Source organism: Syngnathus leptorhynchus, chromosome 5 (genome assembly GCF_054491065.1).
Source record: "Syngnathus leptorhynchus isolate UIUO chromosome 5, UIUO_Slep, whole genome shotgun sequence".
In the NCBI taxonomy this organism is placed as follows: domain Eukaryota; kingdom Metazoa; phylum Chordata; class Actinopteri; order Syngnathiformes; family Syngnathidae; genus Syngnathus; species Syngnathus leptorhynchus.
This window is the reverse complement of record NC_141199.1, coordinates 15,898,640-15,921,435: the sequence shown is the minus strand read 5'-3', so window position 1 is coordinate 15,921,435 and position 22,796 is coordinate 15,898,640. Positions and strand designations below refer to the sequence as shown.

The 22,796-nt window shown below is 42.5% G+C and overlaps 2 protein-coding genes across 9 annotated transcripts; both read left to right on the top strand.

Moving 5' to 3' along the window:
• The first annotated feature begins 4 nt into the window (after positions 1 to 4).
• uso1 (USO1 vesicle transport factor) lies at positions 5 to 8,603 on the top strand. 7 transcript variants are annotated; one of them, XM_085911429.1, is made up of 27 exons: positions 5 to 39; positions 128 to 243; positions 771 to 857; positions 1,023 to 1,087; positions 1,297 to 1,373; positions 1,563 to 1,574; positions 1,725 to 1,825; positions 1,982 to 2,084; positions 2,165 to 2,220; positions 2,310 to 2,430; positions 2,587 to 2,765; positions 2,842 to 2,982; positions 3,053 to 3,141; positions 3,206 to 3,360; positions 3,432 to 3,637; positions 3,819 to 3,839; positions 4,994 to 5,104; positions 5,366 to 5,484; positions 5,566 to 5,747; positions 5,926 to 6,047; positions 6,128 to 6,266; positions 6,345 to 6,514; positions 6,618 to 6,683; positions 6,757 to 6,855; positions 6,919 to 7,023; positions 7,128 to 7,343; positions 7,418 to 8,603. In XM_085911429.1, the coding sequence occupies exons 2-27, from the start codon at positions 178 to 180 to the stop codon at positions 7,481 to 7,483; spliced, it is 2,874 nt and encodes a 957-aa protein (XP_085767555.1). In that variant the 5' UTR covers positions 5 to 39; positions 128 to 177; the 3' UTR covers positions 7,484 to 8,603. The 7 variants fall into 7 exon arrangements, with proteins under 7 accessions (XP_085767555.1, XP_085767554.1, XP_085767551.1 ...); XM_085911428.1 differs by having other exon boundaries at positions 3,819 to 3,848; XM_085911425.1 differs by having other exon boundaries at positions 1,521 to 1,574.
• Positions 8,604 to 8,949: 346 nt separating this feature from the next.
• On the top strand, positions 8,950 to 22,261 carry coro2aa (coronin 2Aa). 2 transcript variants are annotated; one of them, XM_085911439.1, is made up of 12 exons: positions 8,950 to 9,130; positions 17,570 to 17,770; positions 17,840 to 17,956; positions 18,642 to 18,791; positions 18,925 to 19,104; positions 19,262 to 19,378; positions 20,073 to 20,177; positions 20,312 to 20,408; positions 20,651 to 20,763; positions 20,846 to 20,936; positions 21,005 to 21,231; positions 21,443 to 22,261. In XM_085911439.1, exons 2-12 carry the CDS (start codon positions 17,570 to 17,572, stop codon positions 21,575 to 21,577), a joined length of 1,533 nt encoding a protein of 510 aa, XP_085767565.1. In that variant the 5' UTR covers positions 8,950 to 9,130; the 3' UTR covers positions 21,578 to 22,261. The 2 variants fall into 2 exon arrangements, with proteins under 2 accessions (XP_085767565.1, XP_085767564.1); XM_085911438.1 differs by lacking the exon at positions 8,950 to 9,130 and adding an exon at positions 14,122 to 14,311.
• The last annotated feature ends 535 nt before the right edge of the window (positions 22,262 to 22,796 follow it).

The following is a 22,796-nucleotide window of genomic DNA, read 5'->3' as shown; positions in this document are numbered from 1 at the left end:
TTCGCCCGCGAGGAGTTCCGGGGTCGCTCTGTCAACCTGGTGAAATAATAATAATAATATTAAAAAAAAAACACACGGTTCTGTACACTTTCCTCCATATTATCTTTCCCTCACCCGAATCACGCAGAGGAGATTCCGGAGTGTCCTCGTCGGAGAGGTCGCTTCTGTAGAGAAAAGATGAACTTCTTCAGGGGAGTGATGGGCGGGCAGGCAACCGGGCCGCAGCCGACTGGAGCGGAGACGGTATGAAGCTAACCCCGGCTGGCTGCGATTGGTTTAGCATTTGGTCCGTAATACCTCAAACGCGTGTTTAAAAGTGCCTTTAAAGTCCACTTCAAGCTGAGCCTTTATATTTCCGTCATTTAATGGAGGAAGTAGCTTCGTCGAATCACATTGACTAGTGTCGATGCTAATGTTGCTAAGCTGTCATTTACAGCGTTTTCGACTTGCCGTCTTAATAATTGTTGATTCTTTGAAAGTACTTCAATATATCGTTCATCCAATCCATGAATTTGAACCGATCGCGAAATAGTTATTTTAATTGATTGTATCTAACAGATTTCATGTATGTTTTTATTGTTGGACAAGATATAAACAGTTTGTTGTTTTAAATGGAGTCATTATCAAAATCATCTACTGTACGTATGAGCAACTTTAAATATAAAATGCAAAGCTAGCTACATATTGATCCAATCACAGTTGCTGCATGATCTTTATTTGATTTGCTTTTATCCTTATTTTGCCATTAAAAATAACACCTCTGGTGACAGATCCAGAAATTGTGCGACAGAGTTGCCTCGTCGACTCTCCTCGAAGATCGCAGGGATGCGGTCCGTGCTCTCAAATCCCTCTCTAAGGTAAGATCTCAACTGCTAAATTAGAATTACATTTGAAACGTCGAGTGAACTACCTGTTCACATCAAATCATGAACTAATTGTGAGATTTCCAAGTGTAGTTCCTTTTAATGGCCTGCTTTCTGTTGAACCCGCCTGTCATGAAATAATAACCATTTGCTTTGTAGAAATATCGCATGGAGGTTGGCACTCAGGCGATGGATCACTTGATAAACATCTTGCAAACTGACAGGTATCAATGCTGTCATTTCAAAATATTGTTTTTCATATGTGATGGGTTGGCAGACAACTTTTATATAAGAAGGTTTTACTGTAATATGTCCTCTGTAAAAGTACAGTAAATGTTTTATGATATGATAGTGACCGAAAATCTGTAATATGATTTTTATTTCCATTATTTTCTATGGCGTAATCTCACAACCTCTTTTGCTCTAAAATCAGATCCGACTCTGAAATCCTCGGCTACGCTTTGGACACGATGTACAACATTATCTGCAACGATGAGGAGGAAGAGCAAGGTAATGCATAACTCGTCGCTGATTAGAAATAATTGATTTTCATAATAAAAAAAAAAAAAAAAAATGGTGTCAGTCATGTTGACAATCACCCAGTGCGCATTGCTCTCTTCCTGTACGCCAACAAGTGTCTGTGTTTTAAATGTAAAGATTGTCATCTCTCTTCTTCTCTTCCATGTCTTAACCTCACAGACGAATCAGAAGGTAAAACTTCTTCACTGTGCATGATTGCCTCCCTTTCCCGCCTTTTCCGTTACCTGGACACCACCAAAAAAAAAAAATTAGACTGTGGGAGCCAAATAAAAATGAGCTTCATTACTAAAAATAAGCCAATTTATTTATTTTTTTGAACAGATGAGACTGCCCAGAAGCAGGCAGATGACCTGGGCGCCAAGTTCACAGAAGCCTTTATCCAGGACCCCGAACACATCACGCTTCTCCTCACTATGTTGGAGGTACTACAAAACGTCCTTCACTCATCTAATCACGAATGACACCCTTGACGGTTTCACGGCCTCAGACAATTGGAATTTCCAAAACTCTCGCAGCAATCCATGGAATGCAGTGTTGCTACAACAAGACATTCATGCAAAAATTATTTGTCATGGCAGGAGTTTGACTTCCACGTGCGTTGGCCCGCCGTGAAGCTGCTGACGGCCCTGCTAAGGAACCAGTGTGTCCAACTGCAGAGCATCATCCTGGTCAGCCCCATGGGTGCGTTTTCCAGCTTTTGTTTTCCTGCGTGTCCTCGAAGCTCTCTGCGGAATGTAGACATCCTTCGCTTGCACTTGCAGGTGTCTCCAGGTTGATGGACCTGTTGGCCGATTCTAGAGAAGTGATACGCAATGACGTGAGAACCTAAAAAAAAACCATATTTCTTTCAATAATGATTTCTGGACGTTGTGGTGACCAGATTGACCCATTTCTCCAAACCTTCAGGGCTTGCTGTTGCTCCAGCAGCTGACCAAAGGCAACGCAGCCATTCAGAAGATTGTGGCCTTTGAGAACGCCTTTGAGCGTCTCCTGGATATCATCACCGAAGAAGGCAGCAGTGATGGAGGTACAAAATGCTCCGGTGTGGGAATTCTTACAAAGTGGACACCAACAATATTAAAACACATGATCAATTTAATGGCTCAGTGATCTGAAGTTTCACAAGATTGGTGTCTGGTGTCTTCCCTCCAATGAGTCCGGTTTACGTGTCACATGTGCACAGGCATTGTCGTGGAGGACTGCCTTCTCCTATTGCGCAATCTCCTCAAGAACAACAGCTCCAACCAGAACTTCTTCAAAGAAGGCTCCTTCATCCAGCGCATGAGGCCATGGTTCGAAGTCGGCGACGACAACTCGGGCTGGTCGGCACAGAAGGTCACCAACCTCCACCTCATGCTCCAGGTACCATGCAGACATTTATTTTTTAAAATGTTAGTGCTGTTTTTTGGGATTCTGACCTATCTGACAAAAATCCTAGCTGGTGCGAGTCATGGTATCCCCGGTGAACTCTCCCGGAGCCACGGCCAGCTGTCAGAGGTCCATGTACCAGTGTGGCCTTCTTCAGCAGCTTTGCACTATCCTCATGGCCACCGGCGTGCCGGCGGACATCCTCACTGAGGTAAATTGTTATCACCAGTACACAACTGGAGGTTTGTTTCATATTCAATTGTCTCTCTTCCTCCCTGAAGACCATCAACACTGTGTCAGAAGTTATCAGGGGCTCGCAGATCAACCAGGACTACTTTGCGTCAGTCAACGCACCATCGAACCCACCCAGGTAAGACGCAGCATTCCGACAATTGGGGTCATCTCTACAACGTCTTGTCCCGTCCCGTTTGTAGACCAGCTATCGTGGTCCTGCTCATGTCCATGGTGAACGAGAGGCAACCTTTTGTTCTACGCTGCGCCGTGCTCTACTGCTTCCAATGTTTCTTGTACAAGAACCAGAAAGGGCAAGGGGAGATCGTGGCCACCCTGCTGCCTTCCACCATCGACGGTCAGTCAAGTCGGAGATCTCCGGCATTACTCGGGAACGTATCGCTCAAGTGTCATGTGGCGCCCCCTCAGCGAATTCCATCTCAGCCGGCCAGCTGCTGTGCGGCGGGCTGTTCTCCGCCGACTCCTTGTCCAACTGGTGCGCTTCGGTGGCCCTGGCGCACGCCTTGCAGGACAACCTCACCCAGAAGGAGCAGCTGCTGCGGGTCCAACTGGCCACCAGCCTGGGCAAGCCGCCCGTCTCCTTGCTGCAGCAGTGCACCAACATCCTCTCTCAGGTAGCCCCAGACGCTAAGTAGACACTTTTAAGGTAGCTTGGAGATCTTTAGTACAGTTCACTCTCAAACTGCAGACAGAGGAAATTGACCCCGCCCCCCTCAAAATAGCTTGAAAAGCACAATTGTAGGGGCAAAGGTCGACTGTTATTGATATGAGCGGTTTGACGTTGTGATTTTTCAGGGTGATAAGATCAGCCGGCGGGTGAGTAAAGTGCGTACTACTTGTGTTTGTGTGTGTAGTTTCAGCGTGTTTTTTTTTTTTTTTTCCCCCCCTTTCGTCTCGCCTTGGCTTGTGTAGGAGGAAGGTCCTTTTGGAACTGGCTATGTATGTGTGTGTGTGTGTGTGTGTGTGAAGGGGGAGCTTGGTGACTAGCAAGTCCTGGTTCACCTTTCTAGTCAACGGCTCATAATCAGGCTGCACTGGTGCAATTCACCCCTCTTGGGCTTGTAGCTTTCGGAATTTCTTTATTAGTTTGTTTCCTCAACTGCAAAGGGCCAGCGTTGGCATTTGTGGGACTTTGAAGTTGATTGGGGAAGAGGCCCTTATTTCTACATCTACATTTTTATATTGATCTTTAATCATGACTGTGTCTTATCGTTTATTTACTTTTCATTTTGTTTATAATAACGATATGTACTGTATTATTATTACCTTCAATTTTGCCAGGTCGACTTTGTCGTCTTAAATCAAATAAAATGACCCAGCCCAATATTTAACGGGAATAACAAATATTTCTCAATGATTCCATTGCATTGCATCCTATTTGGAGACCTATTCTAAAAAGGTGACTTTTGTCAATTTTGCAGGTTATGAAATGCTGCAAAGTGTTTTTCGCATGTTGTTTGCAGCTTGCAACTGCAGCTATTTGCATTCCCACTCTGTTTTTAAAATATTTATTTATATATATTTAAAACATATCTGTATTTAAAAGCATGTCGTGGTTTGTAATGTTAATTTAAAAAAAAAAAAAAAAAAGTCTTCTCCCACCTTTATGCCAAGATCAAGATTTTGTTAGACATGCATGTATTGCTCAACCTAACCAAAAACCACTGTTGCTGTTTTTTTTTTTTTATACTCACCCTAGTCATAACTTCTTTCATACAACACAGATTCTTAAAGCTTTTACAAAATATTTTCAAAAAAAGATATTTTTATATCATAGTCTAACAAATTTATTTATTTATTTATTTGAAGTACTAAAAACTACTAATATTTTCAGGCAATGTAAAAAGATGCTTGTAACTGAATGGCTGACTAACTATTGATTTTATTTAGTTGCCAACTTTAGATTAAACGTTAGAAATTCCGATTTGGAAAAAAACTGCTAATCAAGATGCTTGTTTTGTGTTGGGCAGGGCAGCAAGGTGCAGACCAGGGTGGGGCTCCTCATGCTCCTGTGCACGTGGATCAACAACTGCCCCATCGCCGTCACACACTTCCTGCATAATCAGGAAAATGTGCCTTTTGTATCCTCAGTAGTCATAATTACCAATCCGATCCTGCTCTCTTTTTTTCAATTGGCATTTTAAAAAAAAATGGCAAAAAAGATTAACTCATTTACCGCCATTGACGACAATGATCCATTTTTACTGGGCTGGCCGTGAATGAGTTAAATATAAATGAATAAAAGAAATATATAATTAAAAAAATGACTGTTTATGCTGTTCTGATAATATAAAAGATTGCCTGTCTGTCTGTAAGTGTCCTTGACTCTTGGGCTTCTGTAGCTCACGGCGCAGATCTCTGAGAACCTGGGAGAGGACGAACGTCTGGTGCAGGGTCTGTGCGCGCTGCTGCTGGGAATCTGCATTTATTACAATGACAACTCGTTGGAAAACTATACCAAGTAAGCTCCTTACCTTCGTCCTGTTACACGATCACTTGCGGGTAAAATCTTTTTTTTGAATGTGTGCGTGCTCCTCCTCAGAGAAAAGTTGAAGCAGCTGATCGAGAAGCGCATCGGCAAGGAGAACTTTGTGGAGAAGCTTGGTTTTGTCACCAAACACGAGTTATACTCGCGCGCCGCCCAGAAGCCGCAGCCGGTTTTTCCTTCTCCGGATCAGATGCTATTTGACCACGAGTTCACCAAGCTGGTCAAAGAACTTGAGGGTAAGTACACAAGAAGAAGCCACGTCAATTGAAATAATCCCTTCCAAACTGCCGCCATCTTAAAATCTTATTTAACATGATTTCATATTTTTGGTTCGTTTTTTGTGGATTGAAATAAAAAGTCAAAGAAAAAGCGGCTTTTTTCAGAATGCTGAATTGTCCTCTCTGGCGTAAACAGGTGTGATAACCAAGGCGGTCCACAAGTCCAGCGAAGACGAGAAGAAGGAAGAGGAGGTGAAGAAGACGCTGGAGCAGCACGACAACATCGTCACGCAGTACAAAGAGCTGATCAGAGAGCAGGCAAGCACCGTTTTGGAGAAAAGCTCACATCCAGATCTTCGGCCGACTGATTTATTTACTTTTTTTCTTTCTGTGGCCAGGACTCCAAGATACAGGAGCTAAAGGAGCAGGTGTCCTCCTTGACCACCCAGACTGAACAGATGCAGGCCACCATGACCCAGCAGCAGAGCCAGATCCAGCAACACAAGGACCAGTACAACATTCTGAAACTCAAGCTAGGTCAGTTCAACTACCACATCGCACGCAAATGATCGGTGCCATTTTTTTTTTTTTATATCGCAACATTTCTCTGTGTAGGCAAGGAAAACTCAAGTCAAGCTAGCAACACGCTAGGAGACGGCGCCCACGTCAACGGCGTGCAGACCGAAGAAGCGTCGCAGCTTCGAGAGGAGATGGAGGAGCTGCGCGGTCAACACGCCCTCCTCCAGACACAGCTGGGTGAAAAAGACGCCATCATTGACTCCTTGGTTAGTCGCGACTTTTTGTCGCTGTGCACCACCGCAGCCATTTCAGATCTCGACCCAGCGTACCAGAAACGTCATTTTCCGCCGATTGTGTTTGTTCTCTTAGCGGTCCGAGCGGTCTCAACCAACCGATGGTGACACAGCAGGCTCAGACAACGGCGAACTCCTGAAGGTGACCGTCGCATCACTTCTGCTCATGATGATGCAAAGTGCTTGTGTGCTTCATGACTTGGTGTCGCCTAAAGGAGTTGGAGCTTCTGAGGAGTCAGGTCCAGTCGCAGGCAGCTGAGATCGGTCAGCTGAAGTCGGACAATGCAGACCTGCTTAGAAGAGCTGAAACTGAGGTAAGCACAAAACTTTAAAAACAAACATTTGGTATCATTTTTATTCAAGTTGAACCTCCTCAGTCTACAGGCGCTTCGTCAAGCAGCGACTTCTCATCGGATGCTACCAAGACAGCCGAACTGGAGAGCAGACTAGCGGCGCAGACGTCCGAAGTGGAGAGACTAAAAGTGTGTGGAAATTATCTCTTGCTTTATTTTATTATTATTAAGAAAACCTGATATCATCAGCAGGGAAAACTCTTTTTTTTTTTCTGTCATCCTCAATTCCTCAGGAGGAGATCCAGGGCCTGACGGGAGGTCGGGAGCAGCTAGAACAGCAGACGGCCTCGGCCACCAGCTCGGCGGCCATCTTGAAAACGGAGATGGCCAAGCTTGAAGCGGAACTGCTGGAGTCCAAGAAGGAGCAAGACGACCTGCTCATGCTGCTGGCCGACCAGGACCAGAAAATCCACAACCTCAGGAAGAAACTCAAAGATCACGGCGAGACGGTATCTTGAAGAGATGATGATGATGTTCCTGAACCCAAACCTATGTAACCTCACGTGACATTTTGTACCTGCAGGTGGATGATGAGGACGAGCTGGACACCAGGGACCAGACTGATGAAGACGATGAAGACGAAGATTAGAATGCAAGGACCGGTGTGAGGAACTTGGACTTTGATTTTGAAGCAGGTGTCTCTCTCTCTCTTTCTCTGGCAGTTGCCACATTTGTTCTTTACATGTCCCACACGTGTACACCCTTTTGGCATCTTGAGTCGAAAAAAAAACAAGTTGGTGCGTTCATCTCCTAGAGTTAACATGCTTAAAAACAACAAAAGTTAATTTTTGAACTCACTAGACACATTTAGACACCAAAATTAGCATAAATATCACATGTAATTGCTCTACGATATGCTGCAAAAACTGACACAAGATGTAAAAATATCAAAACAAATATTTTTGTCATCCTGCTCTATGGTGCAGTTATGACCCAACTTGAAAAAAAAAAGACTTATGGAAGGATTATAATTGTTGGTAAATTAAATTTTACTAAATCAAAATGCCGTTTGTTTGCATTTGTTATCATTGTAATCACATTGTTAGAGATTTTTGTTTGTTTAGTGTTGGGCGTGTCCTTCACTTTACTTGCTGTGTCTCTTGTTCAACACTAGAGGGAGGCAAATAGCCTCCATTCAGAAAAGTGTGAGTGGCCAAGCATTGCAGTATGTTCTAAAAATACTCATCCAGCACAGCTCCAATGTACTGTTGTTATTTTTGACCTAGTTAACTGGATTGTGCTAGTTAGTGTCAAGTCAGTCATATGAAAATATATTGAAATAAACATAGTTTTATTTAGTTTAACTGAGGACATTTTTATCAGTTGTTTTTTTTTGTTCAAAGCAACAGCAAGAAAAAAATTCATTACACTTAAAAATGTTTTTATTTGGTAGTGATGTATTTAATTTATTGACAAGTTCAATACACAAACTGATCCTGCTGTAGCTCAACACAAATCGATGGAATAAGATGTTGGTGTACATCCTGGGCTGGTTGCCAGCCCAATGGCAGTAGACAAGCGTTCACACTTAAAGACAATTTGGAGTCTCCAATGGCCCTAACATGCATGTTTTGGGCATGTGGAAGGAACCTGATGTAACTGGAGAAAGCCCACACAAGCAATTTGGAGAACATGCAAACTCCACCCAAGAAAGCCTCCTGAACTTTCTCCCTATGCTGCCCTGTATATGTAATAAAATGTTCTAAAAATGCATGATTCTATTTCTTATGTATATCTTGACATACAGGTAACCTCCCTTGCTCCAGTGTACCTTTTATTTTTATCATTTTACAATTAAGTGTTTGAAATATTGGTTTAAGATGAATTATCAAGCCTATTTTGTTTTGTGTTCATTTTATATGCTTTATTTGATGAATACATTTTAATTTCCTTTAATTTTGTGCATTTGTTTGACGACTTTTTTTAAGATTTATCTACATTTTTAATCCCCAAAACTGCCGTTTGAATCGTGAATAATAATGATTCCAAGGGAGACCTAGCCCAGCCTAGCTCTTTATCCTCCCTGCTTCCTTCCCTCCATTTCTCCCTCCCTCCCTCTTCGTGCTCTTCCTCTTCATCCTCCCCCTTGAGCAGCTCTAATCTCCCGGACTCGTCAGGGTGTAGCACCGCCGAACACCATGACGACACCGGCTCTCGGCTAACTGGGAATCCGCTTTCCACGGTGCCATTCCGCGGGAGGGGGCAACCGCTGTCCGTCACCACCGTAGTCATAAAGGTGAGTACTTGGCCGCCCGCCGTATACGTGCGGGACGACGACATCTTGTCCGGTGTTACTAAGCACTTTCGCTCACAACATTCGTGACACGTGCACCTGCTAACTTTAAGTGCAGCCCCTATTATTTATGAAACAACCAAATATTGATATAAGTCATTTCAAGTAGAATGAATACTTTAATAAACTAATAACAACGGTGGTACTCAGCTTTTCTGTTTTGGTTTGAAAGCGCACTTGACTGAAACCCTATTTTATCCAGGGGCGTTTTCGAAACATCGGTGAGGGGGGCAAAAGTTTTATTTTCACCACAACCCTTCACTGATAAAACTCGTAAAATGATACTTGGGGATAATTATTTAATACGTGGTGCAATTTTACACAATTTCCTTCCCACTTGAATGAAGGAGAAGCAGGGGCGTGTAAACGGCGGGGGCGCCAGGGAGTCACCTGAGGGGGGCAGGCACTGATGATAATGCTATATACTGTAGTTTAAAAGCATTTGATCGTGAACAAATCTACAATGGAGCCCGCTATTGACAGGGACAACGTCAGCCCAAAAATCCACCGACGTCCTCTGACATGCAATGATAAACATTATTTCCATCCTCCAATATATTTCAAAAACATTATTCCTAGCTAAAACTGGAATGGTGCGAAAGAACTTTCCCCACAAAAAACAAACAAAAAACATTACAAACTATATTTATTTCCTCATGAGGATAAGCGGTACGGAAGATGAAATAATTCATAAAAATGTGTTATCTGTCACAATTATCTACACTCTTTTATAGTTGTCCAATAGTTCAGTTCATTATAAAATATTCACTGACCAATTTGATGCTTAAATTTGTTTGTTTACATTTGAAGGGCCGCTTTGCTCGCAGAGCTTGTATTGACGGCGTGTTCATGACGTTCATTCTTTCCTCCCCAGCAGGGGTGGTGTTGTTTTCAGTGAGACCCCCAGTAGGGCAGATGCTCGGGGGTCTGCTCCCCCATTGTGCGTCCTTGCGTTGTCGTCTCGCGCCCACGTCAACATACTTAAAAGACAAAAGAGCAAGCGGTGTGAGCGTGTAATGACCCGATGCTAATGCTGTATCCAGTAACAGGAGAAACCGAATTGTTCGTACAGTTTTAATTGAATTTTAGAGTGTTTGAATAGTTTTGGAAAATTGGTCATTTTAGTTTATCCCTTGAGGCGCTTTCCTTAATCTTGAGAAAATGAATATTTTGAAATTTCCACAAAGATGGCTGCCACTATATAAAATTCCAGCTTTGATGGCATTATTTTTCTTTCAAAGGTGGCCAAACATGTTGCCCCGATGTGCCAATTTTGCCAGATCTCTGCGTGAAAGACAAACCTCGATGTGAAATCAGTTTGAACACGTTAGCCAAACACTGTTTGATTATCCCTGAGTCAGGATTTTTTTTTTTTTAAAGACCGGTGCAGACATGTCTTGTAATAAATGAGTCAAAGGTGTTATTCCACCTTGCTAGCACTTTTGGGGTCGAGGACCAACAAATTGTGGACCTCTCTCAACCGGATAATGAAATAATGAATCTATAATTCCGAGACGAGAAATGAACAGCCAAATTATGGCGGGTGCTTCCATGTGGACTGGTTAAAGTTGATACATGAGGCGTGTTAGGTGGCAGGTTGTTAACACATACCTGACATTCCCACACTTTGTCCAAACGATGACTCACAACTTTGGCTATGTAACAAAAACCCAGCGGCGCTACAGATGCCCCTCACTCAAAACTGTAACTTGAACTGTAAATTATACGTTTGCTTTTTTTTTTTTTTTTTTTCTATTTGATTTTGAAGCTGCAATTTAGCATATATCTTGTGCAATAAATACACTCATTAAATGTTATAAAAGCATCCCACGTTATCAAACCGTTCTGGTCAGCGTTGCTCGTTCTCGATATGACAGATGCGGCAGTGCGGATTATCTGTTGCTGCTCCCACGTGGCCCGCAGAGCCAAGGGATTACATCAAATTAAAAAGTAAAATAAAATGTGTGTGTGGATTAGTTCCATGTCGCGCACTGGGGTTTGGGTGGAAAAGGGGACCATAATCAGATCAAAGCCTTAGATGTTGAGCATCCAAATGGTGGATGAAGTTTGGTGTGTCCTTTTCATGCCACTTTTTCCCCTCCGAGCATTGCTTGATGAATCGTGTTTTGATGCAACAGAAGCAAAAACAATGTCAAAACAATCACCAAAAATCAAGTTTTTGAAAATAGCTGTTTATGAAAATATAAACCTGACCCCGGATAATAAAATAGCAAATAAATGTTTCATTATTAGGCTAATATATGATGAGCTTTTAACTCTTTTGTCCTTCTTATTATTATTTATTTAAACTTTTCCTGCTGTTTCGCAGCAGATGGGTCATCGGAGTGTGATTCATTATTCATGAGGAGAAAAGTAGTAATGCTTGTAACGCAGTCCCTCGTGGATGCTAGCTAACAATTTGATGCAAAAGTTTGCAAAAAATTTTACAATTAAACATTTTTTATTTTAAATGTAAAAAAAAAAATGTAACATTTGCTTTATTTCTTATTTACTTATTTGTGACATTTAAAAATATTTTTAAAATAGTGCATATGTCATATGGAGTCACTTTAAAATGTAAAAATAATCTAAATATTTGCTTTATTTCTTATTTACTTATTTGTGGCATTGAATTTTTTTTAAATAAAATAGTATATTTAATACTGTAAATGTAATTGACTATTTTCCCCATCCTTTACAGAGTACCCGCTATAGATCTAGTGCTATTAGCACAACTGCTAGCCGGCCCTTCCTGTGCATGGCGTATCGCAAAACATTAATGTATTTAGCTGATGGAGGAGATCTGATTAGCGGCCTGTGTGTTGTTTACCAGCGAGGCTCAATACAGTGGCAAGATAATCCCCGCCCGCCCGCCCGCCTTTGAGCTGCGGAAAGTGAAACTCACCTTGACAACAGTCGCTATGGTTGGCCTATAGCAGGCCATGTGAATCCAAGGATGCTTGGAGCGAACAAGTGCTTAGCACGTCTGCCTCACAATTTTGAAGTTTGCGGAAATTTTCAAGGCTCTAGATTGTCCGTAGTTTGGAATGTGAGTGTTAATGGCTTAGGGTTCGTAATACTTTGTTACTTCCTGTTCATATCTTCACCCCTTTTTGATTTGAAATAGGCATCTCTAAAAAGCAAACTGCCCGTTTCCATTCTTCACGCATGTAGTCATAAAAAAAAAAAAAAAAATGCCTGACTTCACTCGCGGATGAAACCAGCTGAAGCGTATCCGCTAGTTTCCTGTGATGTGGATCCAGTGGAGCTGTTTGTTGGCTGTTTTCTGACTGCTAACGTATTAGCTTAGCGGTGAGATCATTCACAGTATGTGTTAAGGTATTCGTGGGTGCCAATGGAATGGCCCGCGTTGCACGGGCACGCCGAGCGAGACGTAAGCGGGGTGGGCGGGCGGGCGAGCGGTGAGATCACGCTGACATGCTGTACTTTGGCCGTCAAAATGATGAAATGGAGCCTTTTATTTCATGGCTGCAGTTCCTTGCCCATCAACTTGGACTGCTGTGTTCTGCGGAAACTTTCATTGTTGGAGGCACAATGTTATGTCCCGTCTTTGATTTTGTTTTTGCACTTTTTTGTTAGTGGAGGTTATTCGAAACTGCATTTCCTTTTATTTGCCCGAGTGCTAAGTGCTTGCTTGCGTGCGTGTTTGCGTGAGTGGTAGCTAATAGACTAGAAGGACAGGGCAAGAGCTAGCAAGTCCTAAGAGATGCTCTGTGATCAAAAACATCAACAACACTAATAGCTGGACATAACATGAGAGCCAGTTAAGCTAATTGGCAGCTAGCTTCTGTGGAAAAACACAAGTGCTAGTTTGCTAGCTAAATTGTGTGAGAACACAAGCGCGAGCCTTTTGATGCTGACCTTCCAACTGCTCGGCGTTGTCGCTTGTGATTAGCCGTCCGACTGTATTTTGACTGGCAAACACCTGCCCGTTGTCTACGTTAGAGCTGACTCAAGCAAAAATATATTTCACAAAAGAAAGCAGATGTTTGGTTTGTTTTTGATGTTCATTGGGGAAAAAAAAGAGGCAAAATATTGAAATGGATGGGACTCTACCAATTGCATTTTATCAGTAACATGAAACAAATTTAAAAAAAAAACTCCCGCAAGTTTCTTAAGAATTTTTTTCTCCTAGGGACGTATTACAACTTAACTCTGATTACATTGTTACCTTATTATTCCAGAAATATGACTTTATTGTTTTAACATTCTGCTCTTACAAATAGCGAGTTATTTTTAAGTGCCGGCAAGTGTTTATCAGCAGTGACCATAGGACTTTGCTCCCTGCAAAGCATTATGGGTTGCAGCATTTTCCAATAATTGATAAGTAATCCATATTCCCAGTTCTACTTGAGCTACTCCGCTCAGTCTAATGCAAGTTATTGATCAGCCTATCTGCTCCTCCCTTGTTTGACCGTGTGAACGCCACTTCATCAGTCTTTTTTTTTTTTTTGCACTGTCCTCGTATCATCCAATCAGCTAGCGTTCTCGGCTCTCTGGTCAAATGGCCTCTTGCGTAACCTTTGCCTTTAACTGGCGAGTTTCCCTTTGCAAAGACACCGTTGAGGGACACATTTGTCCTAATTCTAGTCCAGTTCGAAGACAAATGGACTCCTTGAAATGACCACTTTTTATCCTCCGCAATCCTACAACTTTATTCCTGTAAGATTCCATCCTTGTAATTTTACGCCGTAACCCTTCGACTTTTTGTCTCGTAATACTACGACTTTGTTTCTGTAATGTTGACTTTATGTACGTAGCGTACGTATATTGCGACATAATTGGCCTGCTCTCTCTCTCTCTCTCTCTCTCTCTCTCTCTCTCTCTCTCTCTCTCTCTCTCTCTCTCTCTCTCTCTCTCTCTCTCTCCCGCCTCGCTCGCTCGCTCGCTCAAAGGGAGTGTACACACTCATCTTCCCTGTGCTTGTTCACACACGCATTTACCTTCACGCCGAGTGTATGTAAATGCAGCGTCGGTGGTGGACGTACTGGAGATAAAGTAAATGTTTCTTCTCACCCGTGCCCATCGGCTTGTCCCCGGAGTCCTAAGAGAACGTCCCTCAAGGACCCCTTCCCATTGAGGTTCCCCCCTCCTCCGGTCAGGGTGAGTCTCGTTCTTCTCCCCGAGCGAGTGCTTTCATGTCCTGATGTGACAGGTCACTCTGTGGAATTTGGCGTCGGCTTATTGATCTTTTCACTCTGCTGGCTACTGAGTCCACAGCTGCACTTTTTTTTTTCTCTCTCTCTCTCTCTCTGGAGTAAAACTCGGCGAGCTTGGACAAGATCAAACGCAATTGTGCGGTGCCAACTTGGGTTGTGTAGTCCTGAAAACGGATGGCCGCAGGCACACGTTGTCATTGCCTCCTCCAGAAGTTGGCACCGCAAGCATGACAATGACATCATCTGCGGTCCGTGGCTTGGACTGGGCCATTTGATGGAATTTCAACTTTTTCATTGGGGGCAGCACAGTGGCCTCGTGGTCCGCGTGTCTGCCTCACGGGTCTTAAATTCTGGGTTCGAAATCTCAGCTGCATGTGTGGCGTAGTTCCAGTTCCCTCCCACCTCAAATGTGATTTGATGCCTTGAATTTTGAAATATTATGTTTGGTTGACTGTTTTAATTGGGGCAGCGTAGTGGACTAGCAGTTAGCACCACTTTAATTAGGAAAACATATAATAACAAAAATTTATTAAATTTGAATTTTTTTTTTTATAAAACTGAAGAGAGGATAAAGAATAAAACTGTATAAAAGGTTTTAAAAGCAACACTATTGCTGTAAATGTTAGCGTGTCAATGGTGTTTTCCATTGTACGTTGGAATTTAGCTGTCAGGCGCGTTCTGTGGTTATTTTACATGGAGTACACAGCATGTAATTGTCTTTTTTTTTATGTTTAATTTGACAGTAAACTTCAACTGGGAGTGGCATTAAACAGCTTGAAACCTCACACATATCCCAAAAAACGCCTCCCACATTTCTCCATTCCAACTTTTAAAAAAAAATCACAACAGCATGATTTTTAAAAATGTTTCGTTTAAAAGTTTAAATATTGTTTGCTGTTTAAATCCAAACAGCAATCCCATTCTTTTTTTTTCTTTTTTTTTTTGCTTCAACTCCGTTTTCACTCTACGTATTTTAATAACACGTGTTGTGTTACCACTCACCAATCTGCAGTTGAGTAATCCGTTCCAGACAGCCGCTACGATAAAAAAACGGTCTGCCAATCACGCCCTCCAAATTCAGTCGTGTACGTGTTAATCATTACATCTCTCAATGTGTTCTCTTCGCCATCCGCTTGTAAAAACGACTTATCTGATCATGATAAAGCGTGGACGCCACTAGTTATTCATTTGCCTTCTGACAAGCCCCAAAAAGTTTCTATAAAAACACAAATTCGAAAGTTTTCATTTTTATTCACGCTAGACCAAGATTAATGTGGTTGACTAAACTCGTACTACTTTGAAGCATTCGTTAGATTAGCTTGATTCGCTAGATTAGCTCTTGCGATAGGTCATTCGACAATGACACAAGGTCAAAAGGACAAAGTTGCCTTTTGGGATTTAAATCCGCACAAGGTCACCGTTGTTTTGATTGCGAGTGATGGCCGACAATTGGATTTGATTTATCGATGCAGGTCAGCGTGCTGGGTTGTCCCGCTGCCCGATTCAGTGGCGTGTAAACTTTGAACTCCCCACGAGTGTTTGTCCAAGAGAGGAGCGGTCGCTTGTGTACTCGCTCATTATGACTTGCTCTATATACTGCAATACATAGACACAGATGTGCTGTATACCAATTTTCTTCTTCGCTATGTGAGCCAGACGTGGTCAAAACGTACTGGCATAAATGAATACATCGAGGGTTATATTTAGTCTTTTTTTTTTTTTTTGATCAGCGAGGAGCTGCGTGTAAAAATAGCCACCTTGGTGTTTTTCGTCATCTAAATCTCAGACGGGCTGCCCGCCCACCGCTGAGACTGTAAGATGCCGGCCGGCTTGTGTTGCCTCATTACAACCTGCTTTTTTTGAAGACGCCATCTTAAAGTGCATCTTGCTTTTGCTGACTATTAAATGTTTGAATGGAAAATAGGTTTTAAAAAAAAAAAAAAACATGTCGACTGGGCTGTTGATATAACAAATGCAAAATATTGCTTTTCTGTTTTGTTGGGAAAAAAAAATTGAACACTGAAGAATTTTGCCATTAATACAGAGTAACACCAGAAAATCAAGCTACGCGTTACACAAGCGGAAAAAAACTGCCTGGTCGACGAATGACCACAATTTCGTGTCATACGGACACGATGATCTGCTGCCTCTTGGTCCACTCCCAAAAAACACCTCCTCTTTATTTTACAGTATGTCATTCAACACAATGCAGCTCTTGCAAGTGTTGCGAGGACCGATTCATGCCACGCCAGCAGGACGTGCCAAGAAACGTCTTGGCCGTCTAACTTGGCAGCTCGACGCCTTGGCTGCTCGCTCGCTGCCGGGGATTATCGCTCATAGCTAAGTGTAAACAAACCTCTGTCAGGGCACGCTTTGGTGACGCAGTCCAACAAGGAGTGGAGATTGACCCTTGGCCATTTCCAAATAATGCTGTCTCTTCTTACCTCCACAATATGCTAATAGTAGCGGATCGAAATCAAAACATTTGATTCAGTAGCTTGCAACGGCCAGGATGGCTTTTTTTTTTTTTACCGGAAGGCTTAACGAATCTCCTCAGCATTGATGGGAAGACATTCCATCTTCTCAATGGCGGCCCGAGGGCGGAAGGAGATAGAGAAGAGCGTAAACTGACACGTGGTGTGTCACTTTCTTCATTCTTACTTTTTGTACCACTCTTAATTTGAGCTGAGCGTATCACCTTCTTCTTCTTCACCTTTTGGACTTGTCGTCTCTTCTTTTTTTTTGAGCCAGTCGTATGTTTTGACAGATTTCTCTCGATCAACCGTGTAAGCATCTGCTCAGTCTCAACGTCAATGTCCGTCAAGCTTCTCCACCCTTTATTTATAAGTAATGAGCGTACATACTGCAGCCAGCCAGCAGGCAGGCAGGGAAAGTAGCCAAGCAGACATTCTGGCTGGCTCGCCTTTTTCCCAGAGGACCAGACTCGCTTATCTCGCGGCATAATGACATATGCATCGACTATCTGGAGAGACAGATAGGTCACTCCAAAAAAGTATATACTCTGTTCTGGGAAATGTCTTGTCATCCTTGCTTGGTTGATTGAATCGGTAGAAAAAGGGATCATTGGCTTTGTTTGACTTTAAAAAAAAAAAAAAAAAAAGTGGAAGTCTTTAAAGTTGCGCAATTTTTTTCTTTGTCCGCAGATCGTATGAATAAAACTCCCTTGTCTTTTTATCGTCAGATGTCATGGCGTCCTCAGTACCGCAGCTCCAAGTTCCGACACGTGTACGGCAAGCCGGCGCACAAAGAGAACTGCTACGACGGCGTGCCCATCACATGCAGCGTGCAGGACAACAACTTCTGTGCCGTCAACCCTCGCTTCCTCGCCGTCATCACTGAGTGTGCGGGGGGCGGAGCCTTCCTGGTTCTCTCTGTCCATCATGTCAGTGTTTACTGTAAATAGTCGATTTATTTTTTATTTATTTTTTACAACATTCTACTTTGCGCTCAGACAGGTAAAGTGGACCCTCACCACCCCCGAGTGTCAGGCCACAGGGGCAAAGTGTTAGACGTCAAATGGAATCCCTTCGACGACTACTGCATCGCCTCCTGCTCTGAGGATGCCACGGTTAGCAAACAGACTACGTTCTCTCATTCTCGTGAATAACAGGGAGGGAGACGAGAGATCTTTTTGTTTTTTTGTGTGTGCCTCACAAAAAAGGCTTAAACCAGGAGTCATCCCACACATTCCTCAGGAACACATCATCGAGCTTTACCTCCTTGGAAATGATGTTTGCACTTGACTGGTTGACTTCCAAATGCAGTTCTAATTATATTCCTGCATAGGAAGACACAAAGTTTCTGGTTTTTGCCTGAAAAAAAAAAAGAGTCAGGAAGAGCCTACTAGAAAAGCTGAACTTTATTTGATTTGGTCTTTTTTTACAAGACAAAATCCTTGCATTTGAACAGGGGTGTGTAGACTTTTTATATTCAATATTCTCGGTCCAATATAATCCCCATTCGTGGAAACGTCCACGAATGATTTCCGAGTGGATTTGTCCTTTCCCTTGATGTAGTTATAAAAATTATAAATCATAAAAAAATATAAAAATTCATAATTCATAAAAAAAATATTTATATTTTTTTTATAATTCATAAAAAAATTATTTATAAAAACAGTTATAATTCATAAAAAAATTATTAAAAAAAAAAATGGCCTTAAATGGTAATAGCATATATTCTGTATGCAGAATAATTGTCTTTGTTGTGGTGTTGAAGTGGTGACTTGTGAATGAATAAATGCGCGTCTCCAGGTGAAGGTATGGGAGATCCCTCCTCACGGCCTACTCAAGAACATGACGGTGGCCTGGAAGGAGCTTCAGGGCCACAGCCGTCGGGTGAGCCTCATCGAATGGCACCCCACCGCCAACAACATCCTCTTCAGCACGGCGTACGACTACAAGGTAAACTGTGGCAAGCACGGGAACATATCACAATGTCGCCAAAATAAAAAACAAAAAAAGACAAACCAAGCCATAGATAAAAAATGGAACCAGTTTGACCTTTAATCGATGTGTCCCGTCCTCTCGGCTCCAGGTGATGATCTGGAACCTGGACTGTCTGGAACAGGTGATCAAGAATCCTGTGCGAACCATCAGCCTCCACACGGACGTTGTGTTGTCCATGTCCTTCAACACGGATGCCACCCTCTTGGCCACGACCTGCAAGGACAAGAAAGTACGGCTCCTGGAGCCGCGCTCGGGGACCCTGCTGCAGGTAATCTTGGCGAGGCGGTCCTCTTAAATTCCAAGTTTAGAAGGAACTTTGATTGCTTTGATCCCACCTCATCCTATTAGTTCTTTAGTTTGCCTTGAATATTGTAACCTTTCTTTATTTCTTGGTTATTTTGACTTGCTTGTGTTCCGGTTGCCAGGAAACCAACTGCAAGACGCACAAGGCCAGCAAGGTGCTGATTCTGGACAACGTCAACAAGCTGCTCACCTCAGGCACGTCCAGGTGGAACGACAGACAGATCGCGCTTTGGGACCTGGTATGAACTTCTGCGTTCTTAAAACGGATGAAAAAAAGGTTCTGTACTCAATCGACTTTATTTGACCATGTTTTTATTCAAATTAATTTGACAGCTTTCATTTATCTTCTTCATATTGTTTTAAAAGGAAATGATGTCCATTATGAGATCTCAATGGAATCTTTTGCAATTTTATCTGACCTCTTTGTGTTATTGACTTCATTTTACTGTGACACGGTATGCCTGAAGGTGCGATACTGACTCCATGCAGGAGAAACACTTATGAGCTTTTGTAATAACGAGAACGTCCGTCACGTGTGTCAACTACAGATTAGATTCTCTCTGACCTCATTTTGCATCGCTGTCACTTTTGCCCCAGTGCGACTTCAACAACGATAAAAAATAATAATCCAGGTTTATGTCCAAGTGGGAAACTCCAAGGGTGTGTTTTGTTTGCAAGTGTGGAGTTGGCAATGATAATCGGAAAACTCCACGTAATGCGTAAAGTTGCCACAGACAGACAAGAAAGTGAAGTAGTGTACAACACTGCCCTCTAGTGGACAGTTGAAGGACGAGTAACTATGCATTTTATCGCGGTGCTTTTTTTTTTTTTTTTACCCAGTTGCTTCAGTTTTGTTTGTTTAGATTGACTGAATTCTTACGGCCATTACATGTACCTGGAATTTACTTGCCTTTTTTTTTTTTTTTTTTTTAGGATGACCTGTCAGTGCCTTTGTTAGAGGAAAATCTGGATGGGTCGTCAGGGTTCCTCTTTCCATTCTACGACCCGGACACACACATGGTATACCTGGCCGGGAAGGTGAGCGAGCATCCTTGACGCTCTCTACGAGATCGTTTTTATTTCTATATCTGTATATTAAGGGTGGAGGTCACAAAAACACATTTGATTTGGAAAAAAGTGATTTAACTACGAGTCGCCGGTGTTTCTTTCAGGGGGACGGGAACATCAGGTACTATGAGATCAGCTCGGAGAAGCCGTACATCCACTACCTGACGGAGTACCGCTCCAATTTACCTCAGAAAGGAATGGGTAAGGAACGTACAAACTTTTTTGGGTCTGTCTGTTGACGCTCAAGCACCTGCAAGCAAATCTGATGTGCAAATAGCCAGCAGGCTTTGGATAGTCAAAGCAGCTGAAAAAGCCAGCCCAGTTTTTCTTATGAACCATTTTTGTTGTAATAGTCACAATGTTTCTCTGCGATGAACGACGATGATGACGAATTATTTGCGAGATTTTAATAAGAGTGAAGTCATTTCCTTTGTTGTTCTCAGGTGTGATGCCAAAGAGAGGTCTGGACGTGAGCGTGTGCGAAGTGTTTCGCTTCTACAAACTGGTGACCATCAAGACTCTAATCGAGCCGCTGTCCATGATCGTCCCTCGCAGGGTAAGAGGAAGCCCAAGGCCGACTCATTGCTTTTTTTTTTTTTTTTTTTTTCTCAAGCGTCCTATTTTGTCAACTTTTGCAGTCCGAGTCATACCAGGAGGACATCTACCCAATGACGGCGAGCAACAAACCCGCCCTGACTGCCGACGAGTGGCTGAGCGGCATCGACAGAGGTCACCGATATTTTTGCTTATTCCCGAAAGTCGTAAACATCTCTATTTTCCTATCGCCTGGTGCGTAGGCCCGGTGCTGATGTCGCTAAAGCCCGGCCATCCGGTGGACGAGTCGAACGGCGAAACCGACAAGGCTCCGGGCAGGCCTCACGGCAGAGCGTACATCAGGGAACAGCCGGGCGACGTAGACGGCGGCGGCAAGACGGCCAACAATGGCGTGGCTGGAGACGGCAGGACGGTGGTGACTAACGGACAAGACTTCCTGCTCTGTTCGCCACCCAAAACGGAAAATGAGGTAGTCATTTAGCTGCTTTCAATTACTGTTTAATATGCAATTCTTTATTTCAAGGAGCTCTTTTCATGTGTTTTTTTTTTTTATTTAAAAAAAGCAAGGTATGAATCCATATTGCAATGTCAGCTTCAGTAAACATAAATATTTTCTATACATATTTATGCAAATTAAATCCTACAGACGGAATGTGACGTAATGTTGATGTCGTCCGCAGCTTCGCATGAAATTCCACAAGCAGCAGGACGAAATCCGGCGACTGGTGGAGCTTCTCCAACAGAGGGACGTGCACATCAAGCAACTGGAGCTAGAGATCAACAACTTGAAAAACTCTCAGCAGAACTCACTTTAACACATTTCTCTTCTTTTTTTTTTTTTCTTCTTTTTTAAGACAAGCACGCGCTTCCTGTAGTCACATATAAGGTGCACATATTGTTGATGTAAATACACTCAGTGATTCTTATCCACACGCTTTTAAAAACTTGCACACTTTTATTTTATATCGCAGCTATGCAATTTTTTAGCTTTTTTTTTAAAACGCTTTTTATAAGCGGAAAGAAAAACAAACATGCTGTCTGCTTTGAAAAAAAACCAAAAAAAAACAATGACTAATTTTATGTGAGCCCATTCTGTTTGTTGGCGTCAATGTTCATAAAAGTACACTGAAAAGAAAAAACTAGGTAAAAAAGTGTCACTGTACTGATATTGTGCTTCCTTTTTTTGTTTCTTTTTCAATGATTTGAATATTTTCATCCACTCTTGATGGCAGCTTTTGTAGAGGCCAAGACCAAAGGCATGCTTTCGTCCTCATCTTTCATCCAGCATTGGTTTGTTTATAAATTGGGAAGTGAAGCGCCAAATGAATGGAAGCTCAGGCTCGACGTGTTTGTGGATGACATCAAAAGCTGGTGCAGTTGAGTCACTGTGAAAAAAAAGTTGGCATTTCATTACAAAAAGCCTCCAATGAACACCTCTTGTTCACGTTTTTAAAAAAGAAAAAAAAAAATCATTTTGCCAGGAATAAAGTGGCAGCCCCATCTGATGTCATTGTTGTCTATAGTGCATTTAGTGATTATTTTTTTCTGTGGAGTTGTCAGATTTCCCACTTTGTGAATGGTGATTGAACGCACCTTGAGTCTACCGACAAACATGAGTCCAGCGGAGGTGGAGTTTTACCAAACCAGTAGTGATGTGCATTCCAGTTCTTTTAAGTGAACTGAATCTTTAGAATCAGTTCACTTAAAAGATTCGTTCAATAGAATCGTTCACCGAATCGTTCACTACACTTTCTTAATTATTCATTTATTTATTTTTTTACCTCGTGTGGTGTACCTATTAAAGTGTCCATGAGGGGTACCTAATAACAGGCCACTTCATTAGGGAAAAATCACGGTCAAAGCTTTACTGAACGTGAAAAGTGCCACAACCGCCCTCACCCCCACCTCCTGATTGGCTGGTTGATCTGTGACGTCATTTGGACACTCCATTAGGTACACCGCCATTTTCAGGTGTACCTAATCACAGGCCACTTCATTAGGGAAAAATCATGGTCAAAGTTTAAATGAAAGTGA

Excerpts from the sequence above, each read along its gene's own strand:
- uso1 (XM_085911424.1), top strand. The coding sequence starts at position 178 with ATGAACTTCTTCAGGGGAGTGATGGGCGGGCAGGCAACCGGGCCGCAG. Across the intron at positions 6,515-6,617 it reads ACGCCATCATTGACTCCTTG|CGGTCCGAGCGGTCTCAACC; the intron begins GTTAGTCGCGAC and ends TTGTTCTCTTAG. Across the intron at positions 7,024-7,127 it reads CCGAAGTGGAGAGACTAAAA|GAGGAGATCCAGGGCCTGAC; the intron begins GTGTGTGGAAAT and ends TCAATTCCTCAG.
- coro2aa (XM_085911439.1), top strand. The coding sequence starts at position 17,570 with ATGTCATGGCGTCCTCAGTACCGCAGCTCCAAGTTCCGACACGTGTAC. Across the intron at positions 19,105-19,261 it reads GCTCGGGGACCCTGCTGCAG|GAAACCAACTGCAAGACGCA; the intron begins GTAATCTTGGCG and ends TCCGGTTGCCAG. Across the intron at positions 21,232-21,442 it reads CACCCAAAACGGAAAATGAG|CTTCGCATGAAATTCCACAA; the intron begins GTAGTCATTTAG and ends TGTCGTCCGCAG.